The sequence below is a fragment of the Crocodylus siamensis genome, chromosome 13 (genome assembly GCF_052110815.1).
Source record: "Crocodylus siamensis isolate JL-2025a chromosome 13, ASM5211081v1, whole genome shotgun sequence".
In the NCBI taxonomy this organism is placed as follows: domain Eukaryota; kingdom Metazoa; phylum Chordata; order Crocodylia; family Crocodylidae; genus Crocodylus; species Crocodylus siamensis.
This window is the reverse complement of record NC_143407.1, coordinates 28954163-28974442: the sequence shown is the minus strand read 5'-3', so window position 1 is coordinate 28974442 and position 20280 is coordinate 28954163. Positions and strand designations below refer to the sequence as shown.

The 20280-nt window shown below is 47.9% G+C and overlaps 1 protein-coding gene and 1 long non-coding RNA gene across 4 annotated transcripts in view; one reads left to right on the top strand and one right to left on the bottom strand.

Annotated features, from left to right (window-relative positions):
• The window catches only part of LOC149854147 (uncharacterized), a 56735-nt gene that overhangs the window by 7190 nt on the left and 29265 nt on the right, over positions 1–20280 (top strand). Inside the window, exon 2 of one of the 2 annotated variants that reach the window (XR_016438899.1) lies at positions 10829–19214. This is a non-coding gene — a long non-coding RNA (uncharacterized LOC149854147). Of the gene's footprint in view, positions 1–9892; positions 19215–20280 lie in introns of those variants that run through there. The other variant, XR_016438898.1, reaches the window with a different exon arrangement.
• Positions 7464–20280, bottom strand: part of LRRC75A (leucine rich repeat containing 75A) — a 167191-nt gene continuing 154374 nt past the window's right edge. For both annotated transcript variants that reach the window (XM_090025613.1, XM_090025614.1), the window contains exon 4: positions 7464–9882. In XM_090025613.1, coding sequence (XP_089881739.1) covers positions 9246–9882 — 637 coding nt within the window. In that variant the 3' untranslated portion in view covers positions 7464–9245. The remainder of the gene's footprint in view (positions 9883–20280) is intronic.

Here is a 20280-nt window from a genome sequence, read left to right as displayed (position 1 = left end):
CGAGAACCTCATGGTGTTTAACACCGAAAAATGCAAGGTTCTCCACCTTGGGAAGAAAAACCTGCAGCACCCTTATAGGCTCGGCAGTGCTACGTTGGTTAGCACTACAGAAGAAAAAGACTTGGGAGTCATCATTGACCACAAGATGAACATGAGCCTGCAATGCGATGCTGCGGCTAGTAAAGCGACCAAAATGCTGGCGTGCATCCATAGATGCTTCTCGAGCAAATCCCGGGACGTCATTCTCCCCTTGTACTCGGCCTTGGTGAGGCCGCAGCTGGAGTACTGCGTCCAGTTTTGGGCTCCACAATTCAAAAAGGATGTGGAGAAGCTTGAGAGAGCCCAGAGGAGAGCCACGCGCATGATCAGAGGTCAGGAAAACAGATCTTACGATGACAGGCTGAGAGCCACGGGACTCTTTAGCCTGGAAAAGCGCAGGCTCAGGGGTGATCTGATGGCCACCTGTAAGTTTATCAGGGGTGACCACCAGGATCTGGGGGAACGTTTGTTCACCAGAGCGCCCCAAGGGATGACGAGGTCGAACGGTCACAAACTCCTGCAAGACCGTTTCAGGCTGGACATAAGGAAGAATTTCTTTACTGTCCGAGCCCCCAAGGTCTGGAACAGTCTGCCAGCAGAGGTGGTTCAAGCACCTACATTGAACACCTTCAAGAGCAAATTGGATGCTTATCTTGCTGGGATCCTATGACCCCAGCTGACTTCCTGCCCTTTGGGCAGGGGGCTGGACTCGATGATCTCCTGAGGTCCCTTCCAGCCCTAATGTCTATGAAATCTATGAACCTAAACTTCCCTTGCTGTAACTTGAGCCCGTGGCTCCTTGTGCTCTCATCTGCCTCCACTGAGAACAGTCCAGGACCCTTTTGCAACCCCCCTGCAGGTAGTTGAAGGCTGCTATTAACACCCCCCAGTCTTCTCTTCTCTAAACTAAATAATCCTAGTTCCCCCCAGCATCTCCTCACAAGTCATGTTCCCCAGTGTGTCCTAGGATTTGAGTTTGCCTTTGAAGAGTTTGAGGCTCTTCTTTCCTCATTCACCTATATCCATGTGGTTGACATTATGTTAATTAATCAGATTGCCTTTGGACACTTTGTAATGAATTTTTAAATAAATGCCCAGTGTCTTGGTCCTGCATCAAAATCCATCTGATTAGCCCCGCTCTTTGCTTCATCTTCCACTTGGTGATTACAGAGAACGCTGCCAGTGCAACGTGCCCAAATTCTTTTTCCCAGCTGATCAAGCACAAATTGTCTGCCCTTGTCCATTAGTCATGTAGATTTTTCACTATTAAGTGTGTGCATTTCTCTTTTTCTTGCTTCTTCTCCAGCCCACATGGCTGGGCCAGAATTATGGATAAGCCCCCAATAAGAGACATCTCAAGCCACTCTGCTTGATTCCAGCAGTGATAGCTCCCCGTCCCGAACACCCCTGCCCCCGTGACGTGGGGGCAGATAACTGGTCTGCTCAGAACTTCTGCTGTGGTAGGCATAAGGCAGGGCTTTAATCAGAAATGACTCTCAGTCTACATCAAGTGGTCCACATGGGTAAAAATAATCTAAACTATACCTGTGCTGTGATGGGCTTTACATTATCTGTAGCCACACGGGAATGAGAGTTAGGCATCACTGATGTTTGCTAAAAATATCAGCTCAGTGCTCAGCAGGTGTCAAAGAGGCAGACAAAATGTTAGAGATTACTAAGAAGGGAGTTGTACACAAAATAGAAAGTATCGTGATGCCCCTTTAAGTCCATGGTGCATCCCTACCTTGAATACTGTGCCCAGTTCTAGTCCCCACACCTAGAAGAGATATAGAAGAAGTACAGAGATGGGCAGCAAGGATGATTAGTGGTATGGAGGGGCTTCCATATCAGGAGAGACTAAGAGCTAAGCCTGGTCATTTAAGAAGAGGTATGCTTGGGGGGAGGGGGAATGACAGGGGTGCATCCCCACACCTTGTCTAACAGAGGTGTGACGCTCCAACTCTGGCCTACCCACTCAACTCTCCCGTGCCACACCTTGATGGAATAATAGTTACGATGTTACTTGGACAGGAGGCTGCCCATTTAATACCCCGGCACTAGGGGACGCTATCCACCACTCCAAACCTCACCTACACAGTGGCCAACGCTTCACAGATGGTGCAAGTGTTGACTTACACCCCCTGGCACTGGGGGTCTGATCACCCCATCACCATACCCCCTGGCACTAGGGCTTTGCACAGCAGCATGCCCTACTGAGGCCGCCTTCTCCCCACGTAGCCTCATCCCAGTCCACCAGACAAACAACAACATAAATGAGCCCCTGGGCTATAACATAATAGCCCTATAAGCCACATTCTGGCTCCTTAAAGCCCCAAACTGCTCTTTGCACACTGAACACCCCCAGCTCTGGGTACCTTATGGACTCCTAGTACCCCATTAACCACAGCACGCTTGGGTAGTTCTGCCATGCAGCCTCCGTCCTGGGCTTTATATGTGCCCAGAGGCCTGTCCCCTTCCTGTCAGCTGGCCGGCTTGGGTGGTTGGGCTATTAACCCCTACCCTCCTGGTGCTTGTTGTTTCTGTAACCCCGGGTCTTAAAGGGGCTAGGGTTCCCTGTTACACAAGGGTTTACAAAGTACTAAATGGCAAGGAGACAGGAAATGGGGATTTATGATTTACTGTCTCTCACAACATGAAACTAGTAGGTAGTAAGTTTAAAACTAACAAAAGAACATTTTTCTTCATATCGCATGTCATTCAACTGTGGAACTCATTGTCACCTGATGCAATTCAAAAAGGGATGGATCAGTTCTTGGAGGAAAGGGGCGACAGGAGCTAGGTATTGAGCATGGGTGTTAGGGCTGCAGCCTCTAAACCCGAGCTTCCCAGACCTTAAATGCTGGAGACTGCAAGTGGGAGAGGAACAGGGGAAAAATCCTTGGTCATAGCCAGTTCACTCTCCCTTTCAGCATCCACTCTCTGCCACTGTGTGACACAGGATACCGGGAAAATGGACCTACAGTCTGACCCATTAAATGGCAGGTGTTATGTTCATCTCGTATGTTGAGTTATTGCTCTTTCAGCTGACATCGAGCTGAATTCTGTACTCCGTTTCAGTGGAGTTTGTGGCTTGATGTCAAGATAACGAAGATGAGGCTCAGGTCCTTCATGTTTGATGTTGTACTGACCCCAGACTTTGTCTTAAAAGCCTTTACAAGTGACATGAGATCCATCCAGTTGGATACAGTTGCTACCAAGCTGGGTTAATGTGCTTCTGAACTCCTGCATTGAGCTCTTTTCTGTCTTTCTCCACCAGATACCTTCTCGTACTTTCCAGGTTGCTTCTCTTCAGCATCCTGTCTGATAACTGAGTCTGCTGGAAGTGATCCATGAGCTGAGGGCACTTGGGCACTCAGAGTTTTAAACAAAAGCCACATGCTGGGAATCGATGCTTTTCGTTCTGGACACGGCACTGCGTAGTGCCCTTTATTAAAGACCTCTGTGCCGAGTTTTAGCAGAGAAGTCTAGAACCAACTTCTCGAGCGCTCACCGAAGATCTTTTCAAAAGTCAACAGCACTGCTGACCTCTGTGCTAGTGGGCTAATTTTAGTTTGCATGCGTGATAATTTACCTGGATATCTGTCTTGATCCACATCTCTTCCTGTCCTTTATCAGCTGCTGTCTGCTGATATACTAGCTGTTGCATTCCTCACCAGAGGTGGTTGCATTTCAGCAACAAAGTGCCTTAATCCTAAAGGCTGCAGGTAGTTTTTCACATCTTCCACTGTTCAGAATTTTTGCAGAGGTTTTTAAAGACACTGGGTTTCCTTTTGTGCCAAGCTCAGTGCGCGTCTTAAAGGCCCCTGCAAAGTTTGGCATTGCTATATGGCACTAGAAGTGTGCCAGAAAATTGTGTGTATCTATCTTATGGTATGCTGTTGTCTGGAGGAATAGTCAATACTTAGATTAGAGGAGTAGGAGTGAAGGCTCCTCGGTTCTAATGTCAGACCTGAAGTGTACTGTGTCATTGCCACATGCCCCAGTTTATCCATCTGTAAACAGGGCTAATATGATTTGCCTGAGCCTTTTGTGTGCTTGGGGTTTTTTACACTTGATTTAATGTTTGTATTTTGACATCATCTGCTCAAAGAAGCCAAGAATGCATAAGTGATCCTGAGTCAGACAGTGTCACTTGTTCAAGCATCAGCCCTACTTGGGATTGATCTTTTGTTATGGGTGGTCTGAAGCCCTAGCCAGGACCTGTCCAGGAAGGCAGTGAGGCACGGTTGTGTTTGCTGGAAGCTGCTCTCCATGTTGAGAATCCTTCCTTTTGCATTTCCTACAACCAAAGGCCCGTGGAGGAACGTAAGAACGCAGAAGGGGGTTACTGGGATCCTCGGGGGTTAAAGGAGAGCCTCTTGCACAAGGGGAGCCTGGAAGAGCTTGGCTTGTTTATCTTATCAAAATAAAGCGGGGGCTGCGGGGTGCAGTTGCTGTCCATAAATGCAATGGGGGGCAAACATCTAGGAAGGAGAAAGGATAATGTTGGCACAAGAGCAACTGTGCGGAGAGTAGAGTTGCTAGTATGTTTAACCTGGAAACTCAAGGCAGCCTTCTGCCCATCATGGCAACGAGGTCCTGGAGCAGCTTTCCGGGAGGAGCAGCTGGGTCAAAAAAGTTTAACTAGGCTCAAGAAGAAGCTTGATCATTTTATAGAGGGGCAGCTGTTTGTTGGAGAACTGAATTCTGCCCAGGAGAACATAACATAAAAAACATAAGCGCCATTTACTGGGTCAAACCATAGGTCCATTTTGCCCAGTATCTCATGTCGCACAGAGACAGAGAATAGATGTTGAAAGGGAGAGTGAACTGGGTGTGACCAGGGCTTTTTCCACTGTGCCTCTCACTTGCAGCGTCCAGCTTCTAAGGGAAGCTGCCTTCCCAGTTTGGTTTCACGTGCATTAGTGTTGCGTGTGCTCAACTTGCCATCGGCCCAAGTGTGTGCATATTTTTTAGGTACAGGCTAGTCACCACCTGTGTGATACTGTGACTCTGAAGATGCAGTAAAGCTGGAAATCTCTCAGTGACTGAGTGATGTAGCAAATAGCTTGCATATCTCTGGCCCTCTCCTTTGGAGAACTTTAATTTGTGGTTACAGAGGACAAACTTGCCAGCAGTGCCCAAGTGCTTCTTCAGTGACTTTTGAAGAAGAGCCTTCAGATAACGTTCACAAATCCTGCCACTCTCAAAGAGCTGCATATAAATGGATATGGAAACTGAGGCACAGAGTGGGGAAATAACTTGCTCAAGGTCACACCAGGGGTTAGCTGAGAACCTGTCTCCAGGTTTTCCAGTGCTGTAGTTTCCCACAGGCTCATGCTTGCTCCATTTGTGCTGATTTTCTTGTATGGAAGGTTTACTTGGTGCTTTATTGCAAGGTTTATTATTGCTTGCTAATATGTTTTGTTGCATTTGAGGAGAGAGAACTGGAGACAGAAGCAGGGCGCGTGCTGGGGACTGGAGTGGGCGTTGTATGCTGTGCAAGTCTGATACCATCTCTTCATAGGTGGAAGTATAATGCCACACAAGCAAGCTGCGATCTGAAAAGATGTGATATAGAGACAAGCACGTTTACCTGGGTGGCAGGCTTGCTCTGTGTGTTTCTTCCCCTGCGTTACTATAGCATGGTCGATTTTTCTCAGCTCTGTTCTTATGGATCATAACAGTTACAGGAAGATTTAATGTGTCATGATGCACCGTTTCTTTCAATAGCTGCAACTACAGCACAGTGAAATGTAATGAGCTTATTTAGTGGATAAGGAAAAAAAACTAGGATTTTGTTTCTTTTAATTTCAGAAGGGAAACACTGCTAGCTATTGAAGTACACTCAGACGGCTTCCTGGTAGAAATCAAGAGGACCCTGACCACAGCGCAGAACAGCAGTGAGCGCAGAGCAGGGGACCTGCAGGTCAAAATGTTGCTGGTGTGACTATTTAAGTCATGGAAGTAGCAAACTTGGCTGCAGCGGTGTTACTTTACATGTACAGCAGGGTAACTGAGGACAAAATTTGGTGTAAGCACCTGCGCTGGTATAAGTGAGTAGAACAGGGCTTCTGTTTTGTTAGCACCTACCGTGAATCCAGTACTGTGTTGTCCAGAGAGCTACGTGTGTTCAAACAGTGGCCGCTATCTGGTGGAGATCTTGTTTTCAGCAGAGACTAGTGAATTAATTCCACAGGGCAGACTGTAGCTCTTCTGTGGAAACCAGGTTTCTAGTAAGCAACATCTCTCCTGCTTTCAGTAAATCTTGGTTGGTGGGGAAAGAGAATGCCAAGTACCTCAAGGAGCAGTGTCATTTCTTGCTGATTAAGTCTCTGTGCCCAGTCACCATGAGCTGTAGTAGTGGTGCAAGCTGAGTGCCCTGAAAAGCTGATACTTGTGCTAGGAGAGCTCAGGTCTAAATGTATTTTTCAGCATTATTGCCTCATAGCACCTGCAGGTTCTGCATTGGTTCTGCTCCAGTTCACGTGCGGTTGATGCTGAGAAGCATCGAGACTGGACGCTTCCCTTTGTTCCCGTCCATTCTGTGCAGTCCCCACAGGCTGGATGACTGCTTTTCACCACGCGAGCCAGAACTGGGCAGAGAGGAACCCCGCTGGTGAGATAGGGCATGGGATCTTAAGTTTCTCGACAACCCTCCAAAAATCAGAACAGTGCAATCTAGCCCAGGCTTCTGAATAAAGACCTTGCCGGTTGTGGAAGCTGCATCCTTAGGACTCTGGCCATTTAATTTCTCACTTAGAGGCTCCACACTGTGTGAAATACTGTACTCATTCATTCAAAACTCGTGGTTCTCCTCTCAGACTGACAATGAGAAGACAGTCTCCAACTGCTCTGAGCAGCAGGTTTGCTGAGTCCCAGTTAATTATCAAGTGAATGGTGCTCAGCGTAGGCTTCCCTGTTGGAAGCAACCCGACGCTAATCTTAGTACAGAGGTCTAGGAGGATGCCGAGCTCTGAGAGCTGGAAATCCTGCCTCTAACAACCTCTTCCTCTTCAACTGTGTGGGCTAAACTTCCTTTAACTTATCTGGACCAAATTCAATCCAGATGTAAGTAGTGCAGCTCCGCTGATGGTTGACCTTTCTTTTTGTAGACAAGTATTCTCATGTACAGATGTGATTTTGACAATATATATACACAGTGCTAAGGGTTTAACACTTGCGCTGTTTTATACAGGTGTCAGGATTTTACAACGGTCCAAGAGCCAAATTACCCTGAAGCTTGTTTAGGGAGGGAGGTGCCAAATGCAAAAGATTTGGAAAGCTGCAGTATTTACAGTGTTAATCTGATATGCCTTTAGACTATCTCAGCAGATTTCCATCAGGCTGATATTACTAGCCTTCCTCATGTGGACTGTGGTACCAGTGTGAAACAAATACAACCTCCAGTCAAGGCATTTATTAAACATTATCATTTATTTTGATTATGGATAGTGCCTTTATTTCAAACAGAATAGTTTACTCACTGCAAAGTTGTATGCCTGTTGAAAAGAATTAGCATTTTAAAAAAGTCTTGGGTACATGCAAATTATATTGAATTTTGCCAGATTTAGTAAAACAAGCAGCAGAGCCTCTTCTAAGTTAGCTACTTGCATATGAAGGAGAAGCAGCAACTGGCAGTGTTAAGCCCCTCTGGAAAAGGAATGCAGATTTATAGTGCAGGGATATGATGTAGACAGAGCTGAGGGGAAGACTGAAAATTTTGAATGCAATTGAACCCAGAGAAAACCAAGCCAAAATTTTTGCCATTCATGCCTGAGCCAGAGAGTTGGCGCAGTAAAGCTATTCAAAGAAAGGGACTCTAGCGGAAAGCCAATTGGCTACAGTTTATGCCAGGAAATTGTTTGATCCTTATAATTGTATTAAAATTCTAGAAAGTGGGGATGGGTCTTGCTGCACATTTCAGATCCCTCCCCAAATTTAGTGGAAATTAAGATCTGGGTTCAAACCCTGCAGCAGGAGTCCCATCTCTGCTGTAATGTGGTGGTCCATTCGCTGTCAGAAATTCAAAGCTGTTCCTCTTCTAAAAAACGTTAGAAACAAAGCACTTCTGGTCACTGGGAAGAAGGAGGGAGTCAAATGACCTAAAAGCCTTGCAGAGGCCTTCAGCTGACTGACGCCTGACTACCCCAGCATGGCAGTGTATAAAAACCTCCTTTGGAAAGGGTTCGTTTTTCATTTACAAGCATTCAATACTGTGATAAGTATCTGGCAGCTTTTTCCCTTTTCTGCATCTCGGAGACAGATGTGAACTACAAGTCGCGATCCCAACTTTGCAGATGGCCCCCTGAGTCTCTAAAAACAGACCCAGTGCCACTCTCAGATCTGCTGATGGAAACCCCAAGGAATGACATGGAGGTCACTGGAGTTATCTGGGGTTCACAGTGGCATGACTAAGAGCAGAACTGGGCTTAGGGTTTGGCAAAGTCAAGGTCAGTTTGCTGGTCCAACTCCTGTTAAGGCTAAAGAGAGAAACAGTGGTTCTGGATTGTGAATAGAGCTAAGGAAGCAGGAACTTGAGTGGAAGTGCACCTTTCTGCAGGTGCCCAGCATGAAGAATATGCACCGGTTACATGGCGTGTACTCGTTGCACGGACCCTCTACAAAGGGCTGAATTTCCTTCTCACTGCTCAGCAGCTGGTGCAGGGAAAGATCCCTACTTGTTTTTTTACTAATCAAGCACGCTACCTTGCAATGCCAGTTGAGAAAGGAAAAAGGTTTAATTTTTGTCTCTGCAAGAGTCCTCTTTGGGACAACAGCAGCCTGCCGCTCACATACAAGAGAGAGGCTATTTGAAAACCAAGATTTTGGTATTAATGATCTCTCTTCCAAAAAGGAGATCCTTCCTGCAAAGTCTGTTCTGTTGTCTTCGATTTCTGTGCTATTTAAGGGGCTGGTATTACGACACCACAGAGACCAATATTTTTTGAGAGAGAGAAAGCATAGTGCATCACTAATGTTTAAAAATATGTGGTCAGCTTTAAAAAATATAGGTATACAATGATCACATTTAAGTTCTGTATGAAAAGAAATAAGACGACATTCGCAAGGATGAGACAAAATTGCCAGTCTCAAGTTCTCAAAGCATTGTATAGAAATCAACCCTTAATAACCTTCATAGATGAGGTATCAGTTTTAAAGTGTCTCTGTGTAAAGTACCCAGCCCAGTGATACACAGCTGCACATCATGTTTGAGATGTCACTGCAGCTGTCACACAGGCAGCCTCCTTCTCGGAGTCGTGTTTATTTGGCAGTGTCCCAGCCTCCGTCGTTCTGTCTCTCAGGGGCTGTCTGGAGCCTGTGCTGTTGACCTGGTCAGGTTCATTTCTGCCTCCGTCGCCTAAGCACACGTCCTCCTGACTCTCTGCCAGGCCATCCAGGCTTTCCAAGTCACTCATCTGGCCCTCTCCAAACTCTAGGATGGTCGGCAAGTTGCCTTGTTTAGGGCATCGTTTCCGTAGGCTGACCAGGAAGGGCTGTGGCAAGGAAAAGATGTCCACGTTGTTGCCCAGATCGATCCAAGTCACCCTGGGAAACTTCTTCAGGTCCTTCAGCATTTCTGTCAGATCCCGAAGGATGGCTTTTGTGAGCCGGTTCCCATTCAGGGCGAGTGTGGTGAGATGAGGCAGAGCACTGAGGACAGGCAAGAGTTGGAGGAGCATCTCATCGGTCATTTCGGTGAAGCACAGCTCCACGCTGTCAATGTGTTCTGAGCTGTGCTGGAGGTATGAGTTGACACGGTCCAGATCTTTTGGGGTCAGTGGGATGCCGGACAGATCTACTGTGTTGTCTGCAGGCTTCCCCACCAGGATGGCTTTCAAGCTGCGGAGAAACGACAGAAACGTTAACAACGGGCACATCAAGTTGCTGATAAGCATGGCTTCCCAGAGAGGCGGGTGTTGGGATTCTTTCAAATAAGACCCTATTTTGTGTTGGGGGCGGGAAAAGTCACTCATTGCAAAGCCATGGAGCTGAATACTGGAAGCCTTTGAAACTCACAAAAATAGGAAGCGATAGGAAGCAGTTGCACAGAAAAACAGGAAAGGGAATGGCATGACAGTGCTAATGTAGGGCATTTATGCCTTGGTAAAGTGTGTTGCATTGGGTGAAAAGCATGATAATTTTTGCTTCTCCCTGGATTATAAAGGAGGAACCTGAAATGACGAGATGAAGCATATTTAGCCTAAAGACCACATCCATGGCAGACCTAGCAGCTGGGTGGCCTGACTCAGTTTAAATTGAGAGCCTCCTATGATTTAGTCATAATAACCATTGTACCCTTCAGCCTTGGAGATGAGCACTATGTTAGTGCTTTTGATAAAACAGTCCTCTTGAGGGCCATGTGGCGGCTGATTTGTGTCTGTGCCAGATTGGAGTTACACAGATGAACTTCTTTAAAGCAAATCATGGACATGCCTACAACAGGGACCAACCACCTGTCACCAGCTTAACTGTCATAGCTGAGGACTTTCCACTAATGAATTATTCTGAATGAATTGGGGAACTAAGGGAGTTCCCTGCATGTTAACGACTCCTACCAGCTTAGTTAGCTAACGTTTCTTATCTGTTGCAAAGGCAGGCATGACGGCTTTGTGCCAAAACAGCAAGCTGCAGTAAGCCCCCGAATTTCATTATGCTGTGAGCTGAAAAACAGTTTTGTCAAGCTACTGTTTTGTCAGACCTTAGCAATTCTCTTTATCTAAGGTTTGGTTGTTAATTTGCTGTGTTAATCAAGATGGAAACAAACCCTTTCTCTGGTGTTTTTTAGATTATGAAGAATAACTAGAGCTGAAGAGCAGCCTAGAAATCTTAGAGAGAAGACAATGCAACTGCCTCCATGCTGCTGCTATTGATTTACTCACTCCACAATGCTGTGTGAGGTCTAGCTCATCTCTGGAAGTGTTTTTGTTGCCTAGGCCTAGGATTTAAGGCTGCACATGTTACTTATTGAAGACAGAGGAACACCCTAAGGGCTCCAGCAGTGTAGATCTTTTTGCTCAAAGCCTGGTAGGGACTGATCTTCTACGCAGTCCAGGTAAGCAGATATACAACCTCATGGTGTGATGCTCTGCCTGAAAACACTGAAGTAAATTGTCTCAGGGCAGTAGCTAAACAGGATGGGAGGAAACAAACATTTCCTCCTCATAAAGCAAAGGTTTGGGGTTATTTTTAAACCACCCTAATGCCATATGCATTACCCCAGTGTCCCAACACGGACTGTGGAGTTCAGAGAGCTGCTTTCTGGGTATTTTCCCGTTTTGTGACCCAGAACTTAGCAGGACTGAGTCCAGGACCCAGGACTTAGCAACAAGCTTGCTGAGAGCAAAGCTGCCATGGCTCTCTGTTATCTCCCATTTCAGATATGACCTTTGAATACATTGGTGCTGGCTGCTTTCCACTGGCATTTTCCAGAGAGCAGGAACCCAAAGGACTCGGCCCCTTGAAGCCTGTACTAAACACGACTGATACATTGATTATGATTTTGGTAAATGGGTCTCCGAGTGCGAATATCCTAAGTGACACAGGAAAAATGTGAAATTTCAGGGCCAGTTGTGCTCTAAGTTTTAGCCAAGTGTCATCTAGATGTCACTGTAGTCGCCTCAATCCATGCTGGTAATAATGGACAGCCGTGCCTCTACCCCTGTAAAGTCAAGAACAGGTGGGTTTGGATTGCAGATACTTTAGTCCTTTGACATCTTAGAAGTTCAATTCTTAATATGGTGTGGGCTGTATCTGTTCCACATCGAGAAGTGAAAGGGATGTTTTGTACACTGTGATGCCTGTCGCCATGGGGAGAACAACAAGGGGTCATGCATAAGGCTGCACAGAATTTCAGACCCGGGCAGGAGCATTCGCTGTCCTGAACTCCCTTTACCTGCAGGCAGAACTAGACATGACACAATAAAAGGTCTGGAAAGGAAATCTGAAATGACTCCCTGCTAAGGAAGCATGAGAATGGAGATTCAGGCCCATCGCTGTGCCTACAAGGCTTTATCTAAATGCTAGCTGTAGAAAATTGACCAGCAAATGCAGGCCCAAGATCTGCCCCAAGTCCTATATTCTCACCAAGAGGCTCTGGGATTCTTGGAGTTCACCGACTCTGAATAGTCCGGCAGTACCATTACGCTTACCAGTAATTAAGTCTCTTTGCAACTTGTGTAAGGTTTTCTCTTGAACTTGAGCTAAAGTAGTCCTGCTAACAGTATTACATGCAGTTCACATTTCCACCCCCTCCAGAACGAGCAGTTTGAAGCAGTGGAGCCAGACGCATGAAGTGCAGGCATGTGCTTCGGGTGTAGATAAGGCCATTAACATAATATAATGGCCCTAATGTAGGTGCAGCTTTATCGTTATAAAGGTGCCATGAACCGCTAGTTTGTCTTCCTGTTCACACACAAGCTCTGTGATCAGTTATTTGACACTGAAATGACTGTGTTGATGTCAATGAATGTACTGGAATAAAGAGTGATTTGGAAGGAGGTAGCACCAACCCCTAAGCAGCACAGCAAAGTGGGTACAAACCACTGAGCACAGATCTGACCTGTGTGTGCTGCTCTGAGGCTGCAAGCAAGGGTGTGTGCCAGAGTTTTGCTGGGGGCATTGCTGAGCCATCATTCTTGCTCTGCCTTTGGAAGCAGATTAGGCTCTGGTTTTGCAAAAGACAAAACTGAAGCACAACAGCAAAGGGATTTTACCTGAGGTCACTGAGAAAGCCAGGAAAAGCATGCTGGCCAAGAAACTCTTAATTCTCCCTGCACATGTCACTTGCTGGGATGCACCTTTTATGCATCCTGTATGGAAGCAGAAGCTCTTGTACACTGCTGCCCTTTAGGGGGTGACATGGAATCCTTTTCCACCCTCCTTCTGCATATGTACACTCCCAAAACACATCCCATGTCCCCTGTTTTTAGCTAGGCTGGATGGGCATCTGGCTGGAGTCATCTGACCCCAGCATTGTTTCCTGCCTGGGCAGGGGGTCAGACTTGTTCTGTTGAGCTCCCTTCTGACCCCTAGCATCTATGAATAAGTTCAGAGCTGCCCCCTCCCTATGGTGCGAGACCACAAGGGGAAATTGCATTTGTGTGTGTGTTTAAGCAGTTCAGTCTTTTGTCCACTCCCTCCCCACTTTGGCCCAATTCCTTCTTTTAATGGAGAACCAGGGTGGGCAGGGTGTGGTTCTGCCCGAGTGTGCTATCCTTACAGTGCTGCTGAGTAGCTTGAGAGCTGCAGGCTGCTTCCCATGTGGTTTTGATTAGCAATTCGACCTCGCTTCTCCTGGCTCTTGCCAGTGCTCCATTAAGCCTCTGTGAACCCCTGACTGGACACGTGGCATAAAAAAAAAGGCTCCTAAATGTGATTTGAATGGGGAAAACCGGTCTGTTTCTCACTCGGGATGGATTCCTGACAGCTCTAGGACATCAAGGAGAATGAGTGTGAAAGCCAGAACAGCCACGGATCACTTGCAGGGAATTAAGATTACTGGCTGTGTTTGCAGCCTATGATGTGCCAGAGGAAGAGTTATCAGGTGTTATAGCACAACCCCAGAATGGCAGAGAACATGTTGGGGAGAGGGAGGAATGAGAAGCCCTGTGACACCTGGCTGTGGAAGCCGGGTGCTGGGTAGGTTAAGACTCACTGCCCTCCTTCCCCCCACCTCCCTGCTTTCTGGTGCAGAGTAAGTTTTGCCCAGGGTACAAGTTACACCTCTACAGTTCCAGCACCAAGCAGCCACCTAGATAGACTGCTTAAGACTTGCACAAAGTTGGAACAGAGCAGCCTAGTGAATAACTGCTTAGCAAAGAGGATAACAACCTGGTTGCAATCTGGTCTCTAGTGTAGTCAGCTCAGTTTAAAAATTAGCAACTACATTTCAATGCCTTGTTCCACAACTGCTGTGTAAAAGGGTGTTGGCAGTAGGGTGGGAAATCGAAGATGCCAGACCATTCGGGCTGCAGAAAGGGAAGTGCAAAGCTTTTATTGCCATCATTTTGGTCTGCTTGATAAAAGCAGCTTATTCCTGAACTAGTGGCAGCCAGAAATGTATGACCTGCTTCACCAGATCTCATTTATGACGCGGGTTGCCTTTTATTCCCCACTCCCAATAATTATACAAGCCAGAGGAGATAAGGGAGAGTAGAGCTGAGAGGTCTCTGCTCGTTCCCTCTAAAGAGGCCTTTGTAGCCCGAGTTGAAAGAGAACGTGCATTTGTTTCAGCTGTGGCAGAGTCTACAAGTAGTATGTGTAGGAAGAGACGCTGCCACGCAAAAAGATAATCGTACACACATGCACAGACTACTCAGGCACACAATTTCCCAGATACAGGTAGAGAATACCAAATGCCATTTGAAATCCATGCACAGCACTGTTTGCAATTTGTACCGAGTTTCAGGCACTTTAACATTGGCTTCCATAGCCGTGTTTGTGTGTGCGTGTGTGGATGCATGTGTGTGCTCCTGGCTGTACTTTTTGGGGTGGGGCTGTCCCCCTCTTCCCTCTGCCCAGCCAAATGGAGCCCTGCTGGATCTGGCCCACGGTGGGACTGGCTGCTTCCCATTCGGCCCACTGGCCAAAAAGGTTGAGCACCATTGATCTAAAGAGTCAGGAGAGGGTCAATACTGACCCAGCCATGATTCAAACCGTGCCTAGAGGGGAAGGGCTGGATTTCCTCAGCTACACTAGGGCTTGGCATGTCAAAAACTGTGTGGATGGATTGTCTCATTACCTATCCCCTGACCGCACCCCCCGGGTTTATTGCTTCCCTCGCTGCTATAGTCGGACCTGTTGGGAAAACACTGAGATCTGCTGGGCAAAGCTGCTACATACTTACCTACAATATATGCTCTGGATTGTCTGTGCAACACTGAATTGCAGTAACTTAAAATGAAGGCAGTAGGTCTTTCAGCCTAGTTATACTGGAGACCTTGTCAGCCATTTGTCCCTGGCCTCCCTCGGAGTGACCAGCTATAAACAGAAAGGGACTCTTGTACAGATGACCTGTGGTGTTCAGCAGTAGTCTGAAGTGGAAGTCCAAAATGTGATTTATCTGGTTCTGCTCTCAGAGTGCTTACTTGGCTTTATCAGGTCAGGCTGTTAACTTATCAAGCTGTGGTTGACTAGGAGATGAGCTTATTTGATGGCATGGGTACTGCCTGGTGTTAATTCAGTAAGCTATAATTTTGACTCAAGGTATAAGGCTGCCTGCTTTGATGAGGAAACAAAATTGTGATCCAGATGACGGAAGAAATATCAATAGAGGATACAGGCCTAGTTTAATAGTATATGTATGTTTTGGAGTGTACTGCAGGCAAGGTTATTCTACAAGTCATTCATTACCTGTGGTGCGAGACTTATGGGTTGTCTTAGTCACACAACGTCTGTCGGCCCAAAAAAATACTGTATTTTCTCACATGCAACATGCCCTAAAATATAAATATGCACCTTGTTTTTGAAAGGCCGAATGAAGTGGGGAAAAGAACTGGTAGTAACTGAGTAGTAGCAAGTGGGAAGTGGAGCCTGCTCATCGTCTGTTCCTAGTGGATCGCGGCAGATTTTACTTTTGGCTTCAGCCAGTAAATGGCAGAACCTGCTCTGACTTATTTCTCGCACATAAAGCACACTCCAGTTTCAGCAGCTGGTTTGGGGGGGGGGGGGGCAGGGGGGTGAGTGATGTTGGAGAGAAAATATGGTACTCCTATGTGGGTGCCACAGGCAGTAATGAAATCGTACTTCTCAGGCAGTCTGATATTATGGTGCTGAGTGCAGTGTAGCTATCTAAGTAACAGCCTCCTTTGCGGCTGCTATTCTCATTAGCACCTATCTAGACAGATATAAAAGGCAAGCACTTGAACTTAGCCTGCAAATTGCATGTGGGTGAACAAAGGGAAATGAAATCTCAGACCTTCTGAAAATGTAAAGCTCGTAAGGCAGTCACGGTGGTTCTCTGCTACAGGAGCTTTCCTTAAAAGGCTAAAGTAGTCATTTCAGTGTGGCAGCCTAGACACATGGTAGGTCCGTTATCACTAATGTTTAATTACCAAATCCCAGAATGGATAGGGCCAGGAGGCCACAAAAGGTTCAGGCTCCTTCCACTCCAGGCTCAGCTGAACACTACATCTGCTTGCTGTTTTCAGTTTCAACTTGTGCTGTAGCAGTGTCTTTCAGATATTTTATCCTGGTGGGAAGGTACCTTGCATCAGAGTCTCATCGGGTCCAGGAGGGACTGCCATCCTAGCTGAATATAACACTTGTGCAAAGGAAATGATGTAATAGGAGCAAGCCCCTGGCCTTTTATCCTCCTCCTTTTAGACTAGTGATTGCATGTAATGCTGTCTGTGCTAGGGGAGCACCTGACAAGCCAGGAGAATTAAAACATTTTTCATTTGTGGCTCAGTAACCCCTTTATGCACCCATGTGGGGCAATCCCCTCTGCTCCAGAGGCCTGTCACAGTGTCACTGGAACATGGTCTCTGGCTGTGGAATATAAGGCTTATGTCCACAATTGCTTCATTGCTGATCTGCAGAATACAAAGTCTGTTCCCTTCCTTGTCACCTGCAAACAGCCTAATGCAAGGAATTAGCTGCATACACACCATCATTATCTAATGGCACTGCCTTTGTGACTAACACACACAACTTAAATATCTAGGCTCCCTGGGATCAAAACTTTGAATCCCAATAGGTTGAGCTTACTGCTCTGTCCAGCTCTGCTCTCACAGAAATCAATGGTAGTCTTAGCACTGACTTCAGTAACAGCAGTTAGATCAGTGTGGAGGCTTTTGAAAATGCAATGCTAAGTGAATTACCCACAGTCAGAGGGAACCTATGGAGTGACCGAGAACCGAGCCCTAGGTTTCCAGGCCAGTATTTCAGTCATAAGATCATCCATTTATAATAAGTGGTCTGTCTAAACCCAAAATAAAAATGCTTATAAATGTCTGACTTGTAACAGTTATTATCAACAAGATTTTTTTTTTTATTAAGCATTTTGAATACCGTTTTTCCAGCCCTTGCTCAATTTTACACTGAGTAATACTGTTTGACTTATACAAAGTCGCAACCTTTCCTAACTGTGTAACCGTAAGTTGGAGGGGTATTGTGATTTATGCTCATGACTACAGGTTTGGCAGAGCAACAAAGACCCAAGGCAGCTCATGCAAATTTTGATCAGTACAATATGCAGAACCGTTTCCTTGGCTTGTGCTAGGGCAGCTTTGTGAAATGTGACAGCAAGCCAGGAAATTAACAAAAGTACTTCCAGCCTCTTTCAGCTCGCGCCAATTCATATAATCCTTCTTACTAAAAATAATAAGAGAAACCTAGGCTTAATGCTGATGCACTACAGGTTGTACTGGGGAGAATTGTTCCTGGATCTCAGACCGGTCACATGAACCCAGAGTTAAGTTCAGTTTAATTATGCAGACCTATTCCAGTCTGCAGCACTACAAAAAGTCTTTACATTTAGGACAATGAATTTCTGTTCTACAAACATAAAAAGGCTGGTTGGATGCCAAACATATTCAGAGCTGTTCAAGGGAACATTTAATAGTTTCTTTTACTTTGTCTCTTTAGAACAATGTCCCCTTTCCTCCAGATAGTTCTTTCTGTTCAAACTATTTTTACACAAATCAAAGTCTCTTCTGAAGAGGCTTTTGACAAATGCATCATCGATTTAAATAACCTTAACCATCCTGTTGTGCACCTCAGTGGTGGCCGTGGCCCAGGACTGGGGAACAAAGAATCTCATTGCTCCAATATAATCCTCTCGAAATTATAAGAGCACTGATTGGTGTCCACTCGGGGCTGAAAGTCAGGATGACGACAGAAACAAAAAGGAGAAAGATGCATCATTCCTTGAGATATGCATGCATGCACAATGATGTCATAAAGAGGTTGCAAATGATGGAGTAGTCATGTCTGCCTTTTAATAAGGAGTAAGCAATACTGGCTGGGAGTCTTGTCCACTGACAGGCAGCACGGGTATCTCTGGCGTATCAGACGATACTGCCAGGGGCTCTGAACCCGCCGGGCGCAGCGCAAGAGCAGGGCAGCTTTGTCAGGGCAGCACGCAATAAGCTTTCCTTGCAGTTTGCCCCAGAGCACCTGAGAGCTGTCCATGCGAGAGGGGAGCTGCTGGACTAGGTGGGCCACAGGTTACCCTGCTCCTGTGCGCTTGGCAGCAGGGGAAATACCCAACAGACAGGGCTGCAGGGAGCCGTCTGCTTGGGGCACAGGACATGGGCTGTAGCAGATCTGTCCTCTCTCTAGGCGCTGGAGCATGGGTCTGTGGTATGGGCATACTACCTCCTGGAGCTGCTCTGTCCCCAGAGGCTCGGCCCGTGATCTGCCATGCATTTGGTTGCTTCAGGCTCAGTGGTGCAGCGTGGAAACCTGGCCTGGTGAGCGAAGGCTAGACATGCTGCCCTGCATCCAGGCCTCACCATCCAGAAGGAATCAGGCACTGCCCTAAAAGCTTTTGTTGCCTCTGCCTTGCATTGCTGCAGCCGGGTCTGCAGAGAACCGAAGGCCCCAGGTACTTTGGTAAAGCACATGCAGGCAAAGCCCATGGCCCAGGTCACCCGCTTGGTTGCCAGATCCCCAGATTGAGGGAGACAGCTATGCAACTGTGCTCCTTCCGCCCCCAAGGCTGACATTTACACCACACTCGCACTCTCCTTCTGCTCCCAAGGCTGACTGTTTCACCACTGCTGCTTTTTCACTGCTCTTCTGCACTTTTTTCCAATGCTATCTTAAATGCAATGTCTGCCATAAGGTGCTGCTGCTTTCCAGTAGCTCCTGCGGAGAACACTTTGCTGCCAGAGAGCCATGAAATGGGTAACTCGTGGTAATGATCAGCACTGCAAGACATGTCAATTCACTTAGTTGCTTTGCAATTAGAGAAATCTTGCACTTCTCCTGCAATGCATGAATTTAAATGTTAAATGAAGACTTCAGCGCCTCTTAACCTTAACACGTTTGCATAACTCGTTCTAAAACCAGGTTGCGAATCCACTGCGAGGGGAACTTGGCTGCGACAACTCTGGGATGAGACCAGCTCTGAGGATTCATTGGGGATGTGTGCGCCTGTGAGGGGGGAGTTTGAGCTCGTTTGAAACACACTCAAACGTCAAGTTGAAATAAGCTTCCTGGAAATACAGGTGTGTGGCAGATTTTTCAGGGGTGCAGCGGGAGTTGCTGTAACAGCGCATTGGCCCTATGGTCCACTGGATCCATTCATCCAACAGCCAGTGCCAGATGCATCATCAGGTGCAGAAGCCAGAGGGAACTGGAGGCCAGAAGAGCAGGCACGCGCTTCTAGGCCGTGGCAGCACGGAGGAGCCGGCTCGCAGCGCCCAGGGTGGAAGGTTGGCGGAAGGGGCTCTGGGACGGGCAGAGCAGAGCTGGCTCCTTCTGCCCCAGGCCGCCTGCTCCCCTCGCCTTCCCCTCCATGTGGCAGACACTGGAGACTGGCACACGACAGCGCTGCTGTACTGCGCCAAGCGCTGGGTGCCAGCGTGTCCTGGGGAAGGAGGCTGGGCAATGGGGGCAAAGGGTTTCCTGCCTGGGCCAGTCAGCATCCATGCACACTCCCTTTAGTAACACGTCCACGCAGCCATGGGCCTGAGCTGCGGGCACTGTGGTGGGATGCCTGGAGAGGACCAGGTGCATGCCCGTGACCGGACCATGGAGTGGGCCCCGGGGAGCCGCGGCCGGGGCCCAGCTGGGCTGGTGCGGGGAGGCGCTCGCGGCGGAGCAACCCTGGAGCCCACCAGCCGCCAGTCCGTGCTCCCGGCCCCGTGACGGACGACGGGATCCCCCCCACCCCGGCCGGGGCAGGTGCAGCCGGGGGGCCGGGTGCTGCCCCGGCTCAGCCTGACGAGCCCTGCCTGTGCCCGGGGCAAGCACCCCGGAGGCGGCGGCTCTGCAGGGGCCCGGGGTCGCCCCCCGAGAGGGCGGTCTGAGCTCGGGGGCAGGCCCAGGCTGCCTCGGCCCGGGCTGGCTGAGGGGGGCTGCCCCAGCCTGCACCCGGGGGTCATGATCCAGCCCCGGTGGGGTGGGGGGAGCACCGTCCCCGGGCTCAGAGGCCCCCCCAGCCGGAGCAAGGCCCTACCCCAGCTTGGGGCAGAGGGGGCGTCCCACAGCGGGGCCCCCGGCCTGCCCTCGCGCCCCTCCAGCACCTTCACCCAGGACAAGCTCGCGGGAGGGTGAGCAGCCTCCGGGGCG